Below are 27,019 nucleotides of genomic sequence, written 5' to 3' on the forward strand. Positions count from 1 at the left end.
TAGACACACTGGACCTACACCTGGAGTTAAGGTCTGGGGTTCGATTTTGTATAACAGCAGGAGTACTCTCATGGTCATCCCATTCACCCTGACTGTACATCTGTATGTCAATCTCTTGTGCTGCCATTCATGAACAGCTTTCCAGGGGTATTTTCCAACAGGATAGCACTTGCATACATACTGCTGATTTGCATGGGTTCAACACGCTCTGCAGTGTGTCGACATGTTGCCTTGGCCTTCTTGGTCACCAGATCTGTCTTCAGTTGAGCATATATGGGATATTCCTGGGTGATAATTCCAGCGTCATCCACAAGCAACATAACTGCCCTGTGTTGATCGAACACATGCAACAGCCATGGAACTCCAGCCCACGAACTAACATCCAGCACCTATCGAACACCATGCACGCACATTTGCGTGCTTGCATTCAATATTCTGGTAGTTACACCTGTTATGAATGTGGTAGCATGTCACATTTGCAATTGCTTATCTCGTACTTAGATTAGCCTGTAGTCTTTCAATGTTGGTCACTTACAGAATGTTATCTAGACAAATCTATTCCAGAAATTTCATTACTCTACGTAAATTATTATTTGGTCTCGTGATTTTTATCCATCGGCGTGTCTTCAGAACCGGTACTGGTCACCACAATGACAGTCAAGTGCAGTAAGGGCGTGACACATGGTATCAGCACACTTGATGGTAGCGAGATTGTTGTTGCCACACAAATGGGGCACTCCATTTGGAAGTGTCATACAAGCAATGGGATTTCTGAATGCCACCATACCTTGGTGTACTGTAAGTACCTTGATTCAGAGAAAACTGTCACTGACTCCTCCAGAGTCAACTACCTTGGCCACACCAACTTCCACAATGGATTAGTGGACCACAGTGCAGCAAATCTGTTATCAGTTCAATTTATTGACACGTTAGAGCTACAGAGATACTACGGGCACAGTAGTCAGATGCTTTAAATCATCATAGGCAATGGATCTACATGATTACACTCTAATTCTGGCAGAGGGTTCATTGAACCACCTTCAAGCTATTTCTCTACCATTCCACTCTCTAACAGCACCAGGAAAAATGAAAACTTCAATCTTTCTGTGCTAACTGACTTATTTTATTATGATGACCATTTCGCCCTACATGGGTGGGTGCCAACAAAATATTTTTGCATTCAGATGAGTAAGTTGGTGATTTAAATTTCATGAGGAGATCCTGCCACCCAAAAAAAACTGTATTTTAATGATTGCCACCCCAAATAGTGTTATCATAACTATGGCACTCTCTCCCTTATTTTGGGATAATACAAAACAAGCTGCCCTTCTCTGACCTTTTTTGATGTCCTCTGTCAATCGTATCTGATGCGGATCCCACAACATGCAGCAATATCCCAGAAGAGGATGAATAAGCATAATCTAGGCAATATACTTAGTAAACCTGTTCTATTTCCTAGGTGTTCTGCCAATAAATTGATTTGCTTTCCCCACAACATTATCTATGTGATCATCCCAATTTCAGTTATTCATATTTGTAGTCCAAATGCATTTTGTTGAATTCACAGCCTTTATAATTGGCAGGAAATATTTTCCAGCATTGTACATAAATTACCTAGCAACTTTATCCCTTTTGTCTGAGTCTGTCTTGTCTTTCTTACACTAAAACATGCAGCACTCTAAACCCGCTATTAATCACACATTTGGGGAAATTTGTGACTCAAAAAGTACCCACTTGTTATGTCAGAAACGTATGATTTTTTTCTAACAATTTTGTGTAGTTTGTAAGTGTATTTGTGAAGGTAGTAAATGGTGTTTAACAAAAGCTGAGCGCCCTTACTTATGAGGTTTTACTTTAAGATGATGATAAAATACAGTTAAATGCCCTGGCACACAGAAATTGGTTGCAGCTTATTCTGGATCTTGGTTAGTTTGTAACATTCCACACACTTACATACAAACATATTTTCTTCAGAATATCCACAATTAGTATCAAATGGAAAATGAATGAAAATGTACAAACATTAAATCCTACTGTATGAAAAACAAAGCCTCACACTTACAAAACAGTACATGAGTACAGACATTGCTTTCAATTTCATGAATTAATTAGGTATAACACCACACCTTCATTGGATAATTATGTAGAATACCTAACCCTATCAACAGGATCATTCTCAAATTAGCTCCCTCTCTTAAGATATCTTTACCAAAATATAAACTTCCCCACACAACTGTCAATTACTACAATCCTTTGTAAGTCTCTGATGTTAAGAGCTTAGGAAAATTCCAGTCTCCTATTTATCAGAATATTCGTAAATATAGCAGGTGCTCTTGTTTAGAGATGTTAAACCCCCATTTCTCCCATGTTTTTAAAAAAAATTTCAATTCCCTGTGATATGCAGCTGGAGGCTGAATCAGTCCAAATAAATATAGCTCGTGGGGTGTTTCACGCAACAACCATTGTAAAAGAAACTTTATCACTTTGGCTAACTAAACTGTGTTTCACCTATTATTTCCCATTCAGTTCACTGGTATGCACTGATGGAGAACGCAAAAGTCCAAAACTAATCTGTATTTGCAGCAAAAGTGAGAATGGTAGGTGTAGCACTTACAGGGTGGCGCACGGTAAGTCACCCAATCGAATTTTGACCCTACAAGTATACTATTGGGGCAATAACTTTCAAATTGTACGTTCAACTTTGTGCAGTTTATGGAAATTATGCCAGATGTCATCACGAGTTGATAGCCTCCATTGTGAATCAACCATTTCAGTTTGCCATGATGGCAGACAAAGGATGGTTGACCGTCATACGAAAGACAAAGACTGTGTTACAGTTTGCAGCGACGAACAGCCTCACATTGACAAAGAGAAGGTTTTGTGCTCATTTCGGCACATGGTGGGCTCCCAGCCCACAGACAATATGCATTTTGCATCAAAAATTTGAAGGTACTGGATATGTTTTGGAGTGTCAGCAGTCACATGCACGTACAGTATGTTCGCCACAAAACAGTGGAGCAGTTCGAGTAGCTCCGACTTGCAGTCCTTGTAAATCAACATGAAAAGCCAATACCGAGTTGGTAATTTCACGCCAATCTATATAAAAAATTATTCAATCCAACCTTCGCTTGAATCCATAAAAGATGACTGTGGCGCGTAAGCTTACTGCGAGAGGTGAGTGGAAACAGCAGTTTTCAAGGTGGGCAATAGAGCTAGACCAACAGGCAGTGCTACACAACACATGCTTTTCTGACGAAGTTTATTTTTACGTGAACGGTGTTGTGAACAAACAGAATGATTGATTCTCGGCATGTGAAACTCCGCAAATAATCCACACAAAAGACACCTATGGGGAGAAAGTGTGCATGTAGGTCGTGATGTCAAGCCATGGAATCATCAGTCTGTTCTTCTTCGATGCTACAGTAATCAGTGAAAGCTATTTACACATGCTGCAAAACCAGTTCTTTCCTCAACTCATGGCCTCATGTCTTCCACTACAGACACAATGGTTCATGCAGGATGGAGCACGCCTCCATACTGCCAACACTGTGCTTGATTTTCTACATGAAAGACTTGGCCTTAGGGTATTGTCAAACACATTACCAGAACGTTAGGAAGAAGGAGGAATGTGGCTGGCCCACAGCTCGGACATTAACCCATGTGACTTCTCCCTTTGAGGGTTCCTTAAGAAGAAGGTGTACCACAGAAAACCCGACAATGCAGTGCAACTTAGAGCCATGATTGTAGAGTTATGCTGCACCATTCCAGAAGATTTGTGTCGGAGAGTCATCACAAATGCATGTGTGTGACTTGAAGAAGTTGTAAATCAAAATGGCAGTTATACTGAACATGTAATTCATTAGGTTGTATTTCCAAGTTGTATTCCTTACTTCTACATCAATAAATTACAAATCTTGTCAACAACAAATATGTTATTCATGAAACAAATCAGGTGACTTATCATGCACCGCCCTGTATGTTCCATCATGCTGTGTCTCATCTGCTGTGTTCAGTTGCTGATGGTAACACAGATCATTTTTTGTCTTTTGCTATGAATGTCAATAAATAATCATGAACCGAGTATCACATAACAACAGTAACTCAAGTTTGCTCTATCAATTATTCAGATGAAATTAAAGTTATAGGGGAACATTTAATTTATATTGTGAAAGCAAATGGACTATTTCCACAGACACTGGTTGTCACACGTAACCCCACAATTAGTTTTTGATTCAACTACCCCCCCCCCCCCCCCACACACACACAAATGAAACTAGGAACACCAGAAAAAAAGTACCTGATGACTCTTAGGACGTCCTGTATACAAGAAATAACTGATGTGTCACATGCTCAAGTTTTGAGTAATCTCTGAGAATATTCAAGAACGCATGTCTGATGCTTGCTTTGGTTCCAATACAGAATCGAATCTCATACCACCATTTTAGCTATCATGTTAAAATTATGACTGAATGGGAACTGCAAGTTGTGAGCAACTCTTACTGTGATTGGGGGGCGAGGGGGTGAAATATTATTTCACAGTGACATAGACAAAATAACTTCCCAATTTTTAACTTACAGTTTCTAAATGTGATACACATATATGTAAGGCAACAAGTTGCAATAATTAACACTTCTGGCAGAAATTGTAATTCTTCTGTAACCAACAAGAAATGTACATTATGTCACTAGTTGTGCTTAGGCAATATCTAATAATTTTAAAACAATTGTGTGTCTATATATCTCTAATATTGCCTTAATCTTTGAAAACCAGAAATGTTTATTTTCTGTCATCAACACAATAAAAATCACAAAGATAATGGCTCATCATGGATGCAACAACAGAGGCATAAGCTTGATTACAGATGTGATGTGACTGCTGCTGTTGGAGTTATTCTTGACACTGCTGATGTGGCGGCGGTGGTTGTGGTGGTGGTGGTGGTGGTGGTGGTGGTGGTGGCGCGGTGGCAGTGGTGGTGCTTGCTTGTAGTGAAGGTGGTGGCTGCCGCAGCTACTCATGATGTTGAAGATGACAAAAACAAAACTGCAGCAACTTGTGGTAGTGGCAGCAGTGTTGAAGGTAGTGTGTAACTACCCAATTGTGGCTGTATATCCACCATAATTACCATCACGATAGTCAAGATTTTTGTTATTTTGAATAACAACAGCCATAACTGTTTACAGTGATTTGTGTAAGTTGAACTATGAAATCAATGAATAATCTAAGAAAAGTAATATTTTCCCTTCAGATAAAAATTTGGGACACTAACTGCACAGAAATTTCATTTCAAAAGCTTTGTTCTTTGTACCATAATTACTCAACATGACTTCTTTACACTGTTGTTACTAAAATCCTTATAAAGTTTATGTATTATTTCTGTGGTCAACTAGCTCTGTAGTAAACTTTCATCAGATCTAAAAACTAAAAAAAAACTAAAAGAATTATTACAATAAAGGAAACTGTGCTTAGAAAATAAAATTATTCAGGGGGAACAATACCCACTTTAAACTGTCCACTGCCATATAGGAACATTAATACTAGAGGTAACTCTTACTAAACTACCAACTCTTCAGGACAAGAGTGTTTAAACACTCACTCTCTCTCTCTCTCTCTCTCTCTCTCTCTCTCGCTTGCTCGCACTATATATTTTGTAGATCAGCTCAACTTTTGCAAACTATCCACAATCACAGGTTCCATCTCTCAAAATTTTGATATGGAATACGTAACAACTTCAACTATCATAGTATTTCAAAATGCTCATGGGAAATGGAAGAGAAGACTTATAATCCCACAGCCTAACCAAAACTGAAACCACAACCACTGCACTAATGAATGTACTGCAATCAATTTAATGAATTAAGTAATAAGAAAGAAAAACAAGCAGATGGGCGATGAACAGACGACTGCGGATACCACTCATGAAAAGACATGTCTATAGACTGTGATAAATTCTTGCTTCAAACAAAACCTTCGTACTGGTTTTTATTCACTGCAAAAGACCATTTGAGCTATTACATCTGAAACTTCCATTGAAGCTCAAGTTCAATCATTCTCAGAATATGTGAGCAACCCGTACTTTGCTTTTTGTGAATCGCAAAGCCACAGCCATCAAGAACAATGAATGAAGATATTAATAATCAACTCCAAACATTAACTCATCCTTTGGTAACCAGCAATTAGCAAAACACTGATGTATTAAAAAAAACATGATAAAGTACCTCACAAAACTCTGACTCTGAAGAAAATAAAATACAACTACTAATAAATCAGGATGTGCACCTTCACTATCTCCATTCTTGTTTCCTTTCTCTGCACCCGGTATGGTGCTGTGCTACTGTTCACTGGTACTGTTTTACCAGTTCTTCCATGAATTTCTGCACTTTGTTCTCCATCTCTCCTCGAGTTTACATCATCCTTTTGGTCATGACTGTAAAGTAAAGTCAATGTAAACACGTGAAAATAGTAAAATGACAATCCTTTGCAGTGAATAAAGATACTTACCATTTTTGTATCTATTTCTACACTTTAATATCCATCCACATACAGTGTTTCATACAAGTCTGCCTTATGTAATTATTTTAATCATTCAATATAAGTATTTATGTTCATGACCCTGGACTATTAACAATAAAACGAAAACTTTGTGTGTTAGTAACTGTCTAAAATTCTTATTACTTTGAGAACGAAAATGATCTAAAGAGACTACAAATATTTTCATGGATATCTTACAAATTTGCAAAGTTAACAGAAATATTTCAAGTCTGATACTTACTCCTGTGGAGTTAACAGCTTTGGTGTTTGAACTGCAACTATGCAAGATGGTTTAGGCATCACCTGTGCAACTTTTGGTATTACTCTTGCTTGTTGCTGAGGAAATTTTGTGTTGGATGATGATGTTCTTTGTACTGGCTGGGATATTTTTTGAATATTTATCTGTGCTCCAGTGTGACGGCTAGTATGTGTTTTGTTTTGCACAGAATGTACAGGTTGTGTTTTTGAAACATTAAACGTATTCGATGTCACTTGTGCATCAGATGATACAACAACATTTGCCCCTAACTGAAAAATCAGCCTCATGGATTCTTCAGGAGATGATTGAGAATGAAATGGAACAAGTGTCCTATTAGATACACAATTTTCTCTTGAATTATCCACAGACTGTGTGACTGCTGCTGATGTTGCCTGGTACACAATGGAACTCCTGGTAGGGTTACAAGTGGGCCTACTAAGGCTAATATGGGCAGGTTTTGAAAATGGGGTGCAAATGAGATGAGTTGAGGCAGTTTTCTGCACCATATCGAACACACTTTCAACAACATGGCTTTTATTCTTCCCAAATGTGATGCTTTTGACCTAGTGTTCTCAAATTTGATCACTATTTCCACATGAGCTATTTGTTTCATGAAGCAACAGAACAGAAATTTGCCTCTATCTCAATTTCAAACTACCTACATTTGTCTTTAATCTCTCTTCGACCCTGTAAAGAAAAAAAAAAAATACATTGTACTTACATATAAAAAATCATATAGAATTTCTGGAAAAATTCAGTCTAAGATGTCATGTTAGTCTTTTGACAATATCACAATTTTTTCACGAGTAAGGAACTGCTCAGAATTAAAAATATATATAATGGGAGATGTCTAGACATAAAATCATTATGCTTTGACTGACTATATCTGATCTATGACTTCAAACATAACTTTTATTTTCTTGCAAAAAATAGGAATAAATAATTAATAAATAAATAAATAGATTTGCTAAGGAGCCAATGGTACATGGAATAGCAAATAAAAAAATAAAAATAATATGCAAAACCAAATACGACAGGCTGATCATATTTTCAAACTATGTAACTACTGTTTTCCGCAGTTTCAGCAGGATTATTTTTTGTCACTTAGCAAGGGTCAATACAATGAAAAGTAACTTAAAACAAAATTTTAGTAACAGGGAAATTATATCAGCAAACAAGGTGAAAACTTAAAAATGTTGTCTTAAAAGCAGAAATTTTAAATTCGAGTTCTCAGTCTGAAAGCTATTTACAAAGTAAGATCTCTATATTTTAACCTAATTCAGGATATATAACCAAACTATAACAGTTTAAAAAAATCATTTACAGGTAGTTATGAAAAGAGTGGTACTGTCTGTGATAAAACCAGACACTGTTACCTGAATACTGATTAATCACAAAAAGTTAATGATGTAAGTTCCCTCAAATAGATTTTATATAATGTTTGTATCGCCTCACTTGTTTACAGTATGTATTTACTTCAAATATATCATTACATAGCACTTTCATAGCATCAATAAGGACATGAAGTTTTTCTGTAGACTTTCTCCCAATTCTTTTGCGTCAGCAACTGCCTGTTACATCAGCCTCATTGCTTTAAACATCAAAGGAAACAATTCATCAATTTAATGAGATCATTTGCATATTTCTATTAATTCGCCCTCTAAAAGTCTGGCTTTGGGTATAGAATAACAACTGAACCATCAAATCTCAGTTTTGAGGTAGCATTATGATTCCTCCACATTAAATCACAATTTTAGCTTTTTAACTAGTGAGGAAATTAAAATTCATTTCCTCCAATGTTTTACCTAAACACACAATAATCTGTTTTTATTATCTACATCCTTTATTTCATGATTACCAGCTTTTTTTACCACTCCTCTAAATCGCAAATAGTAAAGGGAAAATTTATTCTTATGCCTATACATGTTCCTTTCCTATATTTCTGAGCAGTTTGATTTTGTCTGCACAGTTGACACTCTTCCAACTCATATTCCAAGGTGCATCAATGCTAGTAAGTGTTTTCCACATTCCAATTCCATCAATACAGTCTGCAACTCACTAATAATTAATAACTTTGAAGTTACCCATACAGGTTTCTCAACTATTGGCCAAAAGTAAACGGTTTCCTAGCTACAGGTGTGATACATCAAAGTAAGTCGCTGTACCACATTCACACTGGGAATCCGTTACATCTAGAATAGAAACCTATTATAGGTGTTTTTTAATACATCCGTCTGCTTCAGGTATTATTCTCTAATTCTTCACATTTATCACTCCAATACAGCTATTTGCTTCGGGTGTTATTGTCCTATTCTTCACATGTATCATATAATTACTATGTCTAGAAGTTTCTGTAGTAACTTAGTGAAAACTTCAGGGTTCTTCCCTTTATCTTTTCTACAATTAATGTATGTCTCTAACTGCACAGGTAGTCTTCTGGTAATAATTCTGATAGATTATAAGTAAGACATGGGGTTGCTAAGAGGTTGATCTGTTTGTACGAAGTATACCAAAAACACTACCCAACACTTTAAAGTCACTGTTACCACGTACGAGGGCTATCCACAAAGTACATTACGTTTTGGAATTAAAAATGAATAAAGTATTGGAAAATTTTATTATTATATAGAGATGAAAGCCACACTTAAATACTACTTTTTTACATAGTTGCCATTTAAATTAAGGCACTTATCGTAGCGATGGACGAGCTTGGAAATTCCTTCGTCGTAAAATTTGGTCGCTTGCGCCTTCAACCACGTGGTTACCTCTTCTTGAAGCTGTGCACCGTCCATCAAAACGCTGCATAGCCAACCACTTCTTCATTGCTGGGAATAAGTGGAAGTCGCTCGGTGCCAGGTCGGGACTGTACGGCGGATGAGGAAACAACTCCCACTTAAAAGATTTGAGAACTTCATGAGTGGCATTTGCCATGTGGGCCAGGGCGTTGTCGTGAATCAGCAAGATCTTTGAGCCCAACTTTCCCCTGCACTTGTTTTGTATTGCTCTTCTGAGGTTGTGCAGAGTTTGGCAATACCTTTGAGAGTTTATTGTAGTGCCTCTTTCCGGGAAATCCACAAAAATCACACCTTTTCTGTCCCAAAAGAAGAGGTAACCACGTGGTTAAAGGTGCAGGCGGCCGAATTTTATGACAAAGGAATTTCCAAGCTCGTCCATCGCTACGATAAGTGCCTTAATTTAAATGGCAACTATGTAGAAAAGTAGTATTTAAGTGTGGCTTTCATCTGTATACAATAAAAAAATTTCCAATACATTATTTATTTTTAATTCCAAAACGTAATGTACTTTGTGGATAGCCCTCGTAATTACATGTTGAATGTTAGATGATTTTGAGGTGAAATAAACTGGACATTCTGAATAGCAAGGTAGCAAGGTATGGGAAAGCAGCAAAGAGGAATCCAACGAGTGTTACAGCAAGGAACAGGGAAAGTGGCAAAATGTCACTTCTTTAATCCCCCATATTCCCTCCTTTTCTAACTACCAATGAAAATTTTCTGACACACACCATGACAGTAAATGCACACTGTTTTCACAGAGTCATTTAATACTGTCACTGTTTTTCGAATAGCATCATTAGGAAACATGTACCAAAAGCAAACTTCCATAGATGTCAAGGTTCATGGGGTGAAACTGAGCTTAATACATACTACAACTCCCACAGCTTTGCTAGTCTGTTGAAACTGATTCAGTCAGTGTTATCTTCTCCTGTTTGCAAGCATGGTTTGTTTTCCATGACATATTTAAATTTCCTCATATATTTACTTGTTTTGTGCTGTTCTCTTGTGTTCAGGTTGATACAGTTCAGCTCCTTCCAGAGGAAGGGAGCCATGTGTAAGGAGTGCAAATTTCATTGTGAGAAAGGAGATTTCAGAATAGACAGACTTCTGTTGTCACTGCAGACTGCTGTGACAAAAGCATGTTTTGCTGTTTTACTCTGACCAGTACAGAGAAAACGCAAGAGATGAGGGATGATGAAACCTGTGATGAGGAAAAATATTACTGGAAGAACTGTTACTGATTTGGCCAATTTCCAAAAGTATGTTGCTTGTTACATTTGCCTTAGAATTCTACAATTTCGACTAGAACCTGACATGCCTAAATGCAGCATTTGGCACAAATGAAAATGTTAATGACTCCCAGAAGGAAGGCATCTGAGAGAATTTCAAAGACAGCATTGTCATTGTTTTACTTATTCATTCCAACAGTAAATCTTTGAGTATACTTCACTGTTTTTCAGGAAAGGACAGTTAAAACTATATACAGTGTGTCTTATACAGTGGGTAGAGAAAAAAAGGGAAACGACAAAAGTGCAACAAATCCAGTCACCTCCAAATGAATGAATACAGATCATGTATGGTTTTCAAGGGAACCTTACACCACTCTTCCTGCACAATAGTGGCAAGATCACATAACAATGATGGAGGTGAATAGCACTCATGCAATCACACCTAAGAGCCAAAATTGCAATAGTGAAATAAATAATTTTCTATAAGCAACGGCAAACACAAAGTCTATCAAAAAAATTTCAGCATGTAGGTTACTTACACTTAAGATCATCGTTTGTCCTTATCTTGATGCTATTAAGACATTTTTGCTCTTAAGCATGCAAAGGTATGTATCATGTGGAGGGATAGTATGGCACAGACATCAGATCAAAGAATTATCAATTACTGCAGAGTCAAATAACTGTAAGAGGAGTACAATATGCAAACTATCCTGCTATCCTGTCTCCATGATGATTATTTCCCACTGTTGAAGTAATTTCCCTTCAACAACATCCAGACTGAGCACATTCCAATTATGTATCAATTTCTTGAGCCTTGTGTCACTGGCAGACCAATGACAGACTATTTGTTAGGTGTTTGATTAAATGATAGGTGTTTCATCGCAATGTGTGGTACCCAATAATGTCCCAGTATTTTTATGGAGGTGTCCATCATCAATGAGTGCTACCTGGTGAATGCACTGAGTTTGTAATGTGTTATATCATACTGATATCTCTTCATATACATACAGCTATCCTCAACCCAATAATTTATTTGAAGATCCGTGTAGTATTCTTAAGTTTCCAAATGTTTTGAATGTAATCTTAAGTAATAAATGACCTCTTCATCCTCTTAAATTTGATATATTCTCTCTTTACATTCTCAGTACAAACTTAACATGAGTTTTGTTCGTGGTGTATGTCTAGCCGATGAAGAAATATGCAGCAGTGCTGATATTATGAGGATCTGGTGTACTTTGATTTTTAATCTTTTGACTTCTTGTAGAAACACAGTTTTGTGATGCATAGCACATCTTTCATTTTCCAATGGAAATTTGCGCATCAGCTCCAGCTCAGTATTCTCGTTTTTTTCACTGATTCCAATACTAACTCAGTACATAAAAAGAGAGAGGGAGACAGTTCTGTCCTAATGACAAGAATGTCATTTAGAGATAAAGCATTTGTTCTGACTGACAGAGGCCAAAATCTGACACACAAGCTTCAAAGTAACTATCCCAGAATTACCTCCGAGCAATTTAAGGAACCCAAAGAAAACCTGAATCTAGGCATCTGGCTGGGAATTTAAGGCCCACTCCACCGAAAGGAGAGTCCAGCATCTTAACCACTCTGCCATCTCGTCTGATTCAACAACATGTAATTGCTGACATGGCTTCATGGGTGAGGGAAAACCCCATTTCATTGTAAATAAACTACTGGCCATTAAAACTGCTACACCAAGAAGAGATGCAGATGATAAACGGGTATTCATTGGACAAATATATTATACTAGAACTGACATGTCATTACATTTTCACTCAATTTGGGTGCATAGATCCTGAGAAATCAGTACCCAGAACAACCACCTCTGGCCGTAATAATGGCCTTGATACGCCTGGGCATTGAGTCAAACAGAGGTTGGATGGCATGTACAGGTACAGCTGCCCGTGCAGCTTCAACATGATACCACAGTTCATCAAGAGTAGTGACTGGCCTATTGTGATGAGCCAGTTGCTCGGCCACCATTGACCAGACATTTTCAATTGGTGAGAGAGCTGGAGAATGTGCTGGCCAGGGCAGCAGTTGAACATTTTCTATACCCAGAGTGGCCCGTACAGGACCTGCAACATGCGGTCATGCATTATTCTGCTGAAATGTAGGGTTTCGCAGGAATCAAATGAAGGGTAGAGCCACGGGTCGTAACACATCTGAAATGTAACGTCCACTGTTCAAAGTGCCATCAATGCCAACAACAGGTGACCGAGACGTGTAACCAATAGCACCCCATACCATCACACCGAGTGATACGCCAGTATGATGATGACGAATACACGCTTCCAATGTGCGTTCACTGCGATGTCACCTAACACAGATGCGACCATCGTGATGCTGTAAACAGAACCTGGATTCATCCCAAAAAATGACGTTTTGCCATTTGTGCACCCAAGTTCGTCGTAGAGTACACCATCGCAGGCGCTCCTGTCTGTGATGCAGCGTCAAGGGTACCTGCAACCATGGTCTCCGAGCTGATAGTCCATGCTGTTGCAAACATCCCCATCTGTTGACTCAGGATTCGAGACGTGGCCGCACGATCCGTTACAGCCATGTGGATAAGATGCCTGTCATCTCGACTGCTAGTGATACTAGGCCATTGGGATCCAGCACGGCGTTCCATATTACCCTCCTGAACCCAACGATTCCATATTCTGCTAACAATCATTGGATCTCGACCAACGCGAGCAGCAATGTCACGATACGATAAACCGCAATCGCGATAGGCTACAATCCGACCTTTATCAAAGTCGAAAACATGATGGTACGCATTTCTCCTCCTTACACGAGGCATGACAACAACGTTTCACCAGGCAACGCTGGTCAACTGCTGTTTGTGTATGAGAAATCGGTTGGAAACTTTCCTCGCGTCAGCATGTTTTAGGTGTAGCCACCGGCGCCAACCTTGTGTGAATGTTCTGAAAAGCTAATCATTTGCACATCACAGCATCTTCTTCCTGTCAGTTACATTTCACGTCTGTAGCACGTCATCTTCGTGGTGTAGCAATTTTAATGGCCAGTAGTGTACATTCTGACAGTTTCATGAAAATTATGTTGTTATGCCAGAGTAAGAATTAAAACCAATTATTGATGTGAATATAATCATCATCCATCACGAGTAAACACTGCAACACTGGCTATGAATCGCAACCAGAAATGCCGAATCTTGTTGAGAGAATGCAGCCCAATTCTCTGCAGAGATCAGAAAATAAAATCAAATTCTATTTCACAATGAAGAAGTTCACGTCAGGGACAGTGTAAAAAAAAAAAAGTGAGGGATATACCTAATGGTATGTGATTCAGGGACAATACTTTGTACGACTGGAGATGAGGGAACATAATGTTAGTAATCATAGGAAAATTATTTTTCAGATACCTGTGGTAAACCATGGGCAGTGGAGGGAGCTCCTTCATAGCTTTTAGTATGATCATCACTGGCAGTAAATGGAACGAAGATCTACAGTATATACAACTGTTTTGTGGAGATTAATAAAATTTATTATTCTTATTTCCTCAGTAAAGGAAGTGGTCTATTAGCTTGGGCCAGAGTAATTATTAATTATAAATTTCTCCATGAGGTCCGCACTGCTGCTGACATTTTCATTTCATAGGTCCCAAAACAGTTGAATGGTCTATCCCTCTGCTGTCTCTTCGGCTGACAAAACTCAAGTTGGCATTGAAAAGATATTTCACTGAAAGTTGTGAAAACACCCACAAAGCTGGAATGTGGACCTGAAGGCTACAGCTCAGTAAGTCATACTCAGATTGGTCTTTAATGCTTCACATTATTATTCTCCATCAGTACAGGATGGATATGCAATGAGAGTAGCACATGTTACTTTCAATCTGTGTATAATAACAGTTCAGTTTCCCTATGCAATTTGGAAGCAGATTTCTGTATTCTAGTTGACATCTTTACTTCCAGTACCAGTGTTTAACTTAAAAAGCAGATGATGTCCCCAATCTTCAATTTATTATATCCTCTATCTAGTCCATAGCATCCTAGATACTCAGTATTGTAGTTGGACTTCTAAGCAGTTCAATAGCATTTTCTACACATTACAGACTGTATAGAATCATACTAGAAACATTTTTTTCCTACTGCTGCAAGAATTTTAGACATTTGTGACTGCGCAACAAAGAATTGAAGTTTTCTTCTACATTTGAAATGTATGTGTGCAGTGACAGACTGATCTTTGTGCAGAAAACAGATTATTATCTATTTCATGACTGACTCCTAGCTTCACATCCCTTTTCAAGCTACATCACAACTAGCATTGATGTGTTCCATTTTGTCGGAACCACGGAAATGCCCACTTTCATTTGTCATTGAAAAGGGAGTGTCCTACAAAGAACTATTTACATTTTTGAGCATTGTGAGTGTCAACTTGGAAGAGTCACAGAGACCCAGGCTATACTTTTGTGAACAATCACCTATGCATTCTTTAAAGACACAATTCTTCTCTATTGACTGGAGGATTGTTGTTATTAGTGAGTTGTTTCACCATGACATTCACAAATGCACAATTAAGTTTACCACTGTAGTTAGTGTGATGTGGAGAAAAAAAAAAGAGAGACTGTAAAATTTGGCCTCCTGTTGGTTCCATCATATGCAATATATGCTAAGCTGTGATGGAGCACAATTTACACACCAATGTGCTGCCATCACTGTCATATAGAATAAGTGACTTAAACAATCAGAAAAGACAGTGGCAACTTTGTTTCCATGCTGAAACGCTGTGTTGCTAAATACTATTACTAACGTATGAGTTTAAGAAGCATTGAAGTGGGAAATCACATATGACAATTCAATACACAAGTAGTTCTCAATAAATGAATTGCATTTTCGCAACAGAAAATGAAAACTCTAAATATGGTGTGTAGTAATAATTTGGAATAGATTTTGCGGAACACAATGATAAATTTAAAATAAAAATTCACCCTAATTACTTTTGCTGTTGTCTGGTGTTTTGCTGCTATTATAGTCACCTAACTGAATCAGCAATGTTTCTGTTACTGTGTCAAGACAATCTGCTATCTTTTCAAGTTTGCGCACATACTGAATTCCTCCTAAGAACTTGAGTAACACTTTCGCAGTACCTAATTGAATCTCTCCTCCATTCCACAGATGGATCCACGATACCAGATTTATCATCATTTGACAAGGAGTCTGATCTAAAACAATCACAGACCTATCGGATAACATCTGAGAACACTCCTGAACTGCTCCCTGTAGTGTCCCGCATTCATCCTAGAATGGTAATCTGCATGATCTTTTTTTTCCAATAAAACATCAGCCAGCATTTCACATGAAGCCACATTTGCTCCACTGTGGCACATTATAACTCTCATCCCAGAATGAGACAGGATCTGAATTCCACCTTTCCATCCCACAATAAACACTTCGTTTGTGATAATCGTATCCACTTTCTGGTGCATAGGACCTTTTTTTTTTTTTTTCAATCCAAACTCTCTGCAACAATTTGCAGCACACCATGTCTCATTAGTGTAATAAACAGTTTCTACAGCATATCATAAGTGTTTTTAATTTCCTTGAAGAACTCTAATTCTCTCCCAAATATTACATTATTTTCCACTGGCGCAAGCTTTCTGTTGAACATTTCATATCTGAAGCTCAATTTACGAACAAAATGCAATAACACTGTGTCATTCAAATCGGGAAAATCTTCCTTATCAATTCTCTACTTTCCCTAAATGTTTGCTGTACTGTTGAAAATCGTTTTTCCCCATAGAAGCTATGGATTTTTTTCAATAATTCCCTGTCAAAACCTGACCAGTTCACACTTGTCACCTGCCAGAACTTTTTCGCTGACATAAAATATCAAGTTTCTTGATATTCTCCTGAAATTTGTTTCACTGTACTTTCACAAATGTATTCAGCAGTTCTCTTGACCAAAACATGAACAGCAACAATCTACATCCACCATCATTATGACACAGCAACTCACAAAAAAAAAAGGAACAAAAATCCACCAGTAAATAGATAAACCAACCACTCTGTCTACAGGCCACAAGTGGCCCATCGGGACCATCTGACCGCCGTGTCATCCTCAGAGGAGGATGCGGATAGGAGGGGCGTGGGGTCAGCACACCGCTCTCCCGGTCATTATGATGGTATTCCTGACCGAAGCCACTACTATTCGGTCGGGTAGCTCCTCAATTGGCATCACGAGGCTTGAGTGCATCCCAAAAAATGGCAACAGCACATGGTGGCCTGGATGGTCACCCATCCAAGTGCCGACCACGCCTGACAGCGCTTAACTTCGGTGATCTCACGGGAACCAGTGCATCCACTGCAGCAAGGTCTTTGCAGTCAATAGATAAGGGTTATACATATTTTTTATGTGTTTAAAAGAAAATGTTCTCCAAAATTTGGTCTAGCATCCATGGCTCTTCAAATTTGACAGTAACAATAAATACCTGAAATCCCCACGCTCAAAGTTGGTCATTATGAAACGGCGGCAATTTCATGGTGATTAGAATTAGTGGATACCAGTATGGTATAACAAATTTAAGAATAAATAAACCACCAAATCTATGCAACATATGTAAACTTTTAGTTACCATGAAGTTCCCGAGTTTTGGAAAAGTTGCAGAGTACTGTGTGTATAAAAGATTATGTAATGGATTATAGATTAGAATGGGGGGGGGGGGGGTGATAGTTGGCTGTGAGTTGATGAAGCCAATGAATATGAAAACTTAGTTGTGGTAATATACTGATCATCTGCATAGACCGAGCTCTAGGTTAGGTTGGAAGATGAAAATCTGGTTGCAAAATTGGTGAAGTCACTGAATTTGATGTCAAGAGAATAAAATTTTTGCTATGGTGTGTACTTTAAACATATTGGATTTCAGTGAGTAGTTTGTGCCTGCCATGTAACAAATGTACATCCCTCATGCATACAATAGTATTAAGAGGGTGTTTCAACTTTTTCTGTCTTGCTCTTCTAAAAGCTACATGTCATCTACAAATCATTGACTATGAGTGTGCTTTATCATAATTCTATACATGTACCAATCACAATATCACTGCTACTTACAGATCAAACTATACATGATGAAGCACCTAACACAGAACCAAAAGATTCCAGCTAAATGGAAAAATGTATACCTGAACTGTACCTCCTTTAATTGTGCACATGACCTGGTGGTCATGTGTGAACATGAGTTCCAGGAAGTGGTTATTTTGAAATTAGAGGTTTCTTCTTTTTCTTTAAAAGAAAATTTAACTGCACTGAAAGCATGTTACTTTGGAAAAAAACTGTTTGTGAAACACAACAGGACCTAAACTGAACCAAATGTATAACAGACAACATGTACTTTATGTAATTCAAAATTACCTAATTTGTGTGAGTTCATAACAAAAATCATGGATGACAATAATCTTGACCAATAACTGTAAGGCAAACATTTAATTTAAAAAATGTAAGACATAATACTATCAGGCATGAATTCAATTGTGAAATGTATAATATTCTTTGGCTCATTTGAGAAATCATGCAAAAGAAAAATAAGAGGAAAAAAATAAAGAACATGCAAAATGGAAGAACATAGCATTTCTTTTGTTTCCACAGAGTAAACAATTTCTTGCACAACTAATTCTGAACAGAATTAATTGCATTTAAAAATGTTTGTGTGTTGACAGAACTTAGAAAACTCAATATTTAAGTATAGAAACTCTGACTGTGTAATAAGTACATATCCTGCAGAGCATAAATCTGTGTGTCTGAAGAACTACACAAGTTCAACAGCACTCCCTGAGTAAGGAATTTACAACAGATGATGGAGAAACACTACTGTAAACAACCTTTGTTAAGCTCTTGTCTAGTCTGATTACGATAGTCCTTACCAATACTCGCCAATGAGACATGTAAATTTTAAGTTTTGGATCTGGTGTATATATCTTTTACCTTAGGCCTCTCAAAAGGTTTACTTTTAAGACAGAATCCTCCACGGGCCCCCTTTGGCTCACCTCTACCACAGACACCGTAATACCAGTAAAATAATCTTCACTTTAGTAATCAATAACTAGTACTAAAATCCATAAATTTACTTGTGCTGCAAATTTCTTCATTGAAGACAGTGAGTATAATCTAAAATATGATCTACTTCTCAAATAATGAATACTAAAGTCACTTGCTGCATTAATCACGTCATGTATAATGTGTTGTATGTGGCAGAGTAAAAAATAAATAAATAAATAAAATAAAAAACATCCAAATACATGTGACAGTTATTCATTCTGATGAAATGTTGTTATGATGGAGTGCATGAAATTTAGACATTTTAAATTTTAGTACGAAATTTAACTTTCATGTTAACTAACACAAAAAGGATTATGAATCTCATCATCTCTTGTAATATTTTCTGTGTCTGTTGTGTAATACAGACAATTTATAAATGTACAATTTCATTGGAATATGACTTAATTATGTGATGGTATTCAGTGCTACTTTAATAAATTTTTCTGGGACTCATACTAAAACAAGTCTAAGGGTGAGGTAATTTGTTACTTTGTCTACTCCTTTATGCTGGGCTAGGGTTTCTGAACAAAGATTTGTATGTTTTTCTAATGTGTTCAGTTCTATGTTTGATTTGTTTTACAAGTTTGAGCATTACTGAAGTAATTAAATTCAACAGTTTATCATAGGGAACCACAATAAGTGATTTAAATGGCAGAGAGGTGATGTGCACATAGGCCCAACAGCACTCTCTCTTGTGTGATGAGACAGGTCTGTGTTACACAACACTCAATTGATGCGAAGCCATCATATGAAGTGGAAATGCGTAATCATGTGCCACTATGCATTGCAGACATCACATTGTAGAATACTAGCATGAGTGCACTCAAACACGGTTGAATGATTGGTCTCCAAGAGATGGGTCTGTCATCCCGTGACACTGAGAATTATACAGGGCACACCGCTTCAACAGCAAGGCATTTGTATAACCAGTGGAGAGACGATGACCATACACAGCGCCGACAGGGTACTGGACGGAACAATGTGACCACAGTGTGAGATGACTGCCATCTTTCCCACATGGCCGTAACAGACAGAACAGCTTCATCCACAGTATTGGCACAGTGTTGGAGCACTGCAACAGGTGTGGACATATCTGTGTTCCACAGACTGGACTCGTGGCACATATGCCATTGCATCAGCTTCCACTGACCAGAACCCACCAACATTGCAGATTGCAATGTGCAGATGAACGCCTACAATGACGTGCTGAGTGGCAAAATGTAGTTTTTTTGGATGACTCACGCATCAACTTGTCCTACAGTGATGGCTGCAGATCCATTATACGCCACCATGGTGAACACAATGTAACAGACTATGCTGTTGAGCGGAAAGTGGACAAACACCAAGAGTGATGGTCAGGGGTGCCACTGCCTGTAACGTGCGACCTCACCACCTATGTCTTGATGGCAAACTTAGCAGCTACTGCTACATCAGGGATGTTTTACAGCCTGAGGTACTGCCCCTCCTGAAAGTCGTTGCACATAACATATTTCAGCATGATACTGCATGTGGCAAATAAAGCGCAAGCCTTCTTCGAAGAACGATGGGTACCATTGTTTCCCTTGCCTGCCTGTTAGCCTGAAATGTTGCCCATTGAACATGTCTGGGATATGGTGGGTTGACAACTTGTTTGTTCAGATACTTCTGCAGTCACAGCTGCTGCTTTGTAGACGCATCTACGAACCAAGTGGCAGAGTACTCCCCAGCAGCATATTCAGGCACTTTTTGATTCCATGCCACGACTTCTAGTGACTCAGATTGCAGCAAGTGATGGCGCTACTCTTTACTGAATTTCCACAGTCACAGTGCTTGAACAGGTCTGTAACGCTGATCATCTACGTAGCATTATGTTCCCAATTGGTGGAATAAATTTCATTTCAATTTTTCCGAACAGTAGCGCAGCAAATAAAAGTGTCAACCTGCTAACATATTCCTTGCATTGTGTTGCTTTACACTTTTGGAATTGGGCATTAAGAAGATTCTTTCACATAAACTACAATACCTCCTTGGTGATCAGTGGTTTCATGTAATTTCTGGAAGACTGTATGTTACTGAAGATAAACCAGTATAAAGTAACAAACTGGTGTTACTGTTTTACTGTCTTACTCACTGGAAGCTAGTTGCACTAAGTGCTAGAAATGATCAACTACAGCAAGTGAAAGAACCTGATGGACAACAGTAGTGTAGATACTCCTTTGGAAAGGATTTTAAAGATTTAGTGATCAAATTGTCAATATGATACTGCATGTGGATGGCATGATTCCACGATAAACAACTCCTGCCTTCATCGTAAAATGCCTTCCCTTTTTAAGAAAAAGACACTGCACATAATATTCAGAACTGTGGGTTATGTTGCTTATGGTCACAACATAGTCTTATACTGTTATGTCAAACATTCGTACATATGCTATGAAAAGACTAAAGCTGTTGCGTTTTAACATAAATGTAAAACGTAATTCAAGGATGTTTAAATGTACAGTGTGAAGTACAAAAAACAGCTTCATTTCAATGCTCCTTTGTTCAAATTAAACTTTACTTTACTGGGCATGGACAAAAATATGGAAACACCAAAAAACACAAAACATTACCATGCCTAGTACAATAATGTACTTATCCATTCGGAGATAGCTGAAAGCTGTTTTGAGTACTAATGGTTTTCCTGCACTGTTTAGGTGTGGTAATGCATGTATGGTATTCAAGGAAATCTTATACTAGTCTTCCTGCCAAACAGTGGCAAGATCAGGTAACACAGATGCAGGTGAATAGTGGTCACACACTTTTCTCTCCAAAGTAGACTATGAAGTCTCAATAATATTGAGAGCTGGTGACTGTGGTGGCCAGGGGAGATGTGAGCTGTGTGAACGAGTGGCCTGACATCTTAGAATACGAGGGACAAACATTGTACCATGGAATGGATCCGATCAGCCAAAATGGTCACATAAGCCTTAACAGTAATGGGACCTTGTAGAGTACCAGTGGAGCAAACAGAATAACACGATATGGCTGCCAACATCACAAAGTCCCTGCCATTTTTCACTCTTGGGTCATAAGCTCAGCCATAAGTTGGAAACAGTGTGAAACAAGACTCATCCAACCAAATAACATTCTTCTCTTGCTCCATAGTCCATGTGTAATGGCTTCAGCACAACGATTTCCTATTATGGGCACTTTCATAACTGATGAGTGATTCTGAAATTCTAGCTTGCCTGCAATTCCCTGCTTATGGGACTTTCTCCAAGCAGTTTTGGTGCTGACAGGGTTCATGAGCGTGACATGCAGTTCTTCAGTGACATTGGCAGCAGTCATCCTCTTTTATCAAACTCCTCTTCAACGACTGTCCATCATGATTACTCAACACGCACTTTTGTCCGTGTTGTTACTTAGGGGATGATGTTTTTCCACTTTCCATGTATGCGATATAGATCTTTAATATGGTGCCTTTTGAAATACCAAACACTTTGGCTCGCTTGGTTACAGAAGCACCCACCATACGAGCACCAGCAATCTGCCCACATTCAAAGTCACTTAGCTCCGACATAACGCATTCACAACTACACAGAATACTGTTCTGACCATGACTGACACTTGCTACATATTCAGGACACTGCATACGTGGCATTCATGGTCAAATACAACAATGCAACCTGAAGGCTGGGCAAGCATACGAATTTATGTTCAAGCATGTATTTCTCGTAGTGTTTCCATAAATCTGTCCAACCACTATACACCACAGAGTTTTAAATTGATGTGAGAAGTGTAGTAATTCAATAATAGTTTTGTGAAAGGGAAAAATGTTCAACATCTAATGTGAATATATGTTTAGACAGAAACAAACACCTGAAGATTCACTAACAAAGCTCAAAATGCATTTGAATCAATAAAAGCAGCAACTTGTGACTAAAATGTCTGAACATCTAAAAACAATTATATGGAAAAAGTTTTGAGATTTTGACAATGAATATAATGCCAATCAACTAACATTTAACACAGCTCAACCCCATGATGTACCAATATATGGGTACCAATTCTGCCAACTAACCAAACAGCAAGTACTGGGCTGAAGGTAATTCGTAGGGATTTTCAGACAAACAGGGTTTATTTGGATATGTAATTTGTTTAGGAAAGATTTATTTTATATTACACACATTGATACTGATTACTATAGCCCTGTTCTTCCTTCACCTTAGCCATGTTATGACTTTTCCTTCAAATGAGAGGAACGATTACATTATTAAATAAAATTTTGAAAGAACTTTGTTACAGCTTATGGTGTAACTCCCTCCCAGATTCCTCACGTAAGCTCTGCAGAGAGCAGTTTGAAGAAATTCATACTTGTTTACCAATAAGAATGGAAAAGCCTATCACTGTAAAACTTATTAATGTTCTGAATAGTAGAAGTTTTATACATTGGTGTAGAGCTCCCCAGCACTTTAGGAAATGAAACTGACCAAAAAACAACATATTCTGGAATGATCTTTGATGAGCGTCAACAAGAATTCCACCAAATACAGCACAGAAGCTTCCAAAGCACTGAAATCGAAACTGTGCTGCACAAATCACTTTTGACAGCCAATAATAGCATGTCACCGGACCTTTCCAGCAAACGACAGAGGATATTCAGAGAATAGGACACGTGACGTAATCAGCTGACAGCAACATCACTGTTAAGCATCAAGAACACACAAAAGGGGAAAGTTAATGATTTAAATTAATATACATACAATACAACTACAAGAAAAGCTAAGCTTGCACATAAAACATCAGTAGTCAAAAGCTTTTTGTTGTTTTTTCCCCTGGGGTGTGGTTAGGCAGGATCTTGCACCTTTTGTTAAGAATAATTATACTTTTTGCATCATTATTGCATAATTTAAAATCTATTAAAAACTAACCTTGAAGCTTGGTCTCTTTTAGCATTTGTTGCCCTTTAGGAGGTATCAAACACAAATGTGCCATTAAAATTTTAAGTATCTTGCATAAATGGTTGGGCTTCTGGGCTCGAAATTTTTGTAAGCGGCTCAAAGTGTTCAGTTTTGAACGAGACTCAAACGATCCGTGATTTAAGTAATTCATCATCCATTCTCACGTGCAAGACAATTCATCTTGCATAAAAGGAAATTTACTTTGAAAGTAACACTTCTCAAAGCACCATATTTCTGCGTGACCTATTAGAAATGTACACAGTTGTGATTTCACACTAATCAAAAGCCGTTTGTGGTGTTGCATAGTCATCCTCCTAAAGCCTTTGGTGAATTTTTCTGTAGGCAGACGTTTGTGTGTGCACAGTGTTTTGTAGTTGTAAATGCTGCATTTTGTTTGCAACTTAAGTTTTATTTTGGTGTTATTCTTTTGTTTCTGTTTTACTGTTGCAGTATTGTTCTGCAGTAGTAGGGTAAGGTAAAAATCTTTGTTAGGGTATCAGTTCTTACTAGTCAAAATTACAAAAATTTAACTGAAAATTGAAACAATAAAATATTCCCAGAATTCTAAAAAATTCTCAGGTTTTACCCAGATGAAAAAATTGCAATGTTTTCCCGGATTTCCCAGTGGGTATACACTATGCAACACCAATCACTATAGCCATGTAAACCACTGCACTTTATACAGCAAAAGGTCACAGAACTCTTTGGAGGTCCACGCGATGCTCCCTCCAAATCCACATTTTAGCCAAAATGAACCTTGGCTATCTTGTAAACAGATAATAATTATTCAGGTATGTGTATTTCTTAATCTCGAATTATTGGTCACACTGACTGGCACCATTTCACTGAGACTCATAAATAACTTTTTTCCCGTTAGTATATATTCAGTAGCAGGTAGCAAACAGCGTATATGCCTCACTTCCACACCACTACCAAGCTCCCTCCAAAGCCCCTAAATCACAATGTAGCTACATAGCTTGTTAAACAAGGAACCTGGATTATTCTCCCTAAAAGAACATTTCATGAGAATGAAGGTCACATACAAACAAAACTCTTCACGATAACGGCCTTTCAGGCTGACATTTGTTTTCACATTGTTTGACACAGTATCACATTAAAAGAAATATAAATATGCACAAAGTCACTAGCTTCTTGAACATATGTCAAACCAATGTGCTCTAATTGATGACTGTCCTACATGTTAGAACAGAGCAACAAGTAATACATACTTACAAATTATACTGACAACCTTATTCCTTACACCCAAAACTTTTTACGCTTCTGTTATGTAACTCTCACACCACACAGCAGGTTTTTTCCATTTATGATATATCTCAGAAGGTCTATGAATGTTTCTTACTACTTAAGATACCTATAAGAACCCATGCAACTTTTCTGCACACACTTACTGGTAACATAAAAAGAAAATAAACTAAAAAATAAAGAAAATAAAAAGGGAAGAAAAGAATACAGGCTTTGTAGTAAATTTATTGGAGGTTTTAAGTGCATTACTAGATCTGAAGTCCCTAAGGAATGGCATAGTTTTCAAACAAGCTAAGCAATATCTACAACGATTTATACACTAAACTGTACCAATCAACTCAATTTTCTCCCAATTAATGTAAAGTAAGCACTCTGATAAGACTAACAATGAGATTAAAAACTACTCAACACACCATATTTTGCTGGCTCAACACATGTGGGCAGTGGGAACTTGCAAGCTTCAGTTTTGGCACTCTTCATCAAGGACATCTGAAAATTACCAATGAGATATCCTACTTTGAGAAAGTACTATAAAATGATAATAAATTGAATGTATATTTGGCAGCAAGCAACTGCTGCCTCAATTGTACTGTACAGAAAATAAGACTTTTTAGGCTATGGATTGTATCCAACAAGGAAAAAAAAAAACACCAACAAAATTAAATTCCTGAAATGAAAGGGCCAGAAATGTTTAAAATAAATTTTTAAGTGACAGTAATTCATCTGTGGAAGCCTATGCATTGGTAAAATTTTGCTTTATTCCTTCTTGCCCACTGATGCCAGTTACTAAACTATGAGATTCAAAAGTCAAGTAGCTAATTAATAACTCATTATGACAGTAACAAAAAAGGTTCTGTGCTATTTGCATATCCCACCTAATAGTACATCAAAAGGCAGCAATCAATTTAAGCTGAGCATTTAATAACAAAGACTGTCATTGCAAAGCACTTGTAACTTCTGTCAGTCATCAGCAATTAAAAACGAACAAAGAACAACAACATAATAATAATAATAATAATAATAATAATAATAACACAAATTGAAATCATATAACATAAATGAAAAATGCATCTCAACTTAGCGATAAGCACAATGCTTCTACAGAAAAACAGTTATTTCACTGATTCTTTCGGAGTGTTCACCAATATCCCCTCACAAAACAGAAATGTCAATACTTAGCACGAAAAAAGATTCACAGCTGAATTGGCACATTTTTAGAATGTAAAACTGTGCAGTAAACAATGAAGGTTTATTAACAACATTCGTGAAACAAAGTTCATCAAGCTGCAACTCATTGCTGAATCTGATTAGCTAAGATGAAGGTTAAAAAAAAAAAAAAAAACATTAAGAACAAATCAAAGAAGACAGTTGAATGATGTAACAATTGTAAAATGTTCTGTGGCATGCTAATGTTTTTTTTTTTAACTCAAAGTACTTACTGGTAATAAAAGTTACACCATTTACCAGTTACTGTATCAACTCTAAAAAGATTTTTTCCACAAAACCTCAATCGGTGCACTTCGTGTATGTGGGGGATGAGGCAGAGCACTTACAGAATAACTAAGATGTACATCAATGCAAATATTAAAGTTCCAGGATATTATGAGTGTTCTGATCAAGATTAAATGTGTGCCAGTGCATACCCACTCACATCTATCAACTGTCACAGAATATTACTATTTAATCTAGTATTAAGAGCAAGATAACATAATTTTTGTTTCCCACAGACAATCATCATCTTTTTGTTTAGCAGCAACCCCTCCCAGTATCTTAACTATAGAAAAACAGCAGCTTGTCACAGTGAATAAAAATTGTATACCCTGCATGAAAGAATGATTTTCATTCTGTATTTTTTCAGTGGCCTAAAAATGACTTTTTTTCCACATAATAGATTCGTGCAAGTCCATCTGGCGACATAGGATGGGTGTTCTCAAAATATTTTATTCCATTATG

The 27,019-nt window shown here is 37.5% G+C and overlaps 1 protein-coding gene across 1 annotated transcript in view; it reads right to left on the reverse strand.

Annotated features, from left to right (window-relative positions):
* LOC124722691 overlaps window positions 1–27,019 on the reverse strand; it is a 321,460-nt gene that overhangs the window by 219,533 nt on the left and 74,908 nt on the right. Inside the window, exons 2-4 of the mRNA XM_047247831.1 lie at window positions 25,480–25,555; window positions 6,771–7,475; window positions 6,278–6,425 (exon numbers count right to left, since the gene is read on the reverse strand). Coding sequence (XP_047103787.1) covers window positions 6,278–6,425; window positions 6,771–7,294 — 672 coding nt within the window. The 5' untranslated portion in view covers window positions 7,295–7,475; window positions 25,480–25,555. The remainder of the gene's footprint in view (window positions 1–6,277; window positions 6,426–6,770; window positions 7,476–25,479; window positions 25,556–27,019) is intronic.

This window comes from Schistocerca piceifrons, chromosome X, assembly GCF_021461385.2.
Source record: "Schistocerca piceifrons isolate TAMUIC-IGC-003096 chromosome X, iqSchPice1.1, whole genome shotgun sequence".
Lineage (NCBI taxonomy): Eukaryota > Metazoa > Arthropoda > Insecta > Orthoptera > Acrididae > Schistocerca > Schistocerca piceifrons.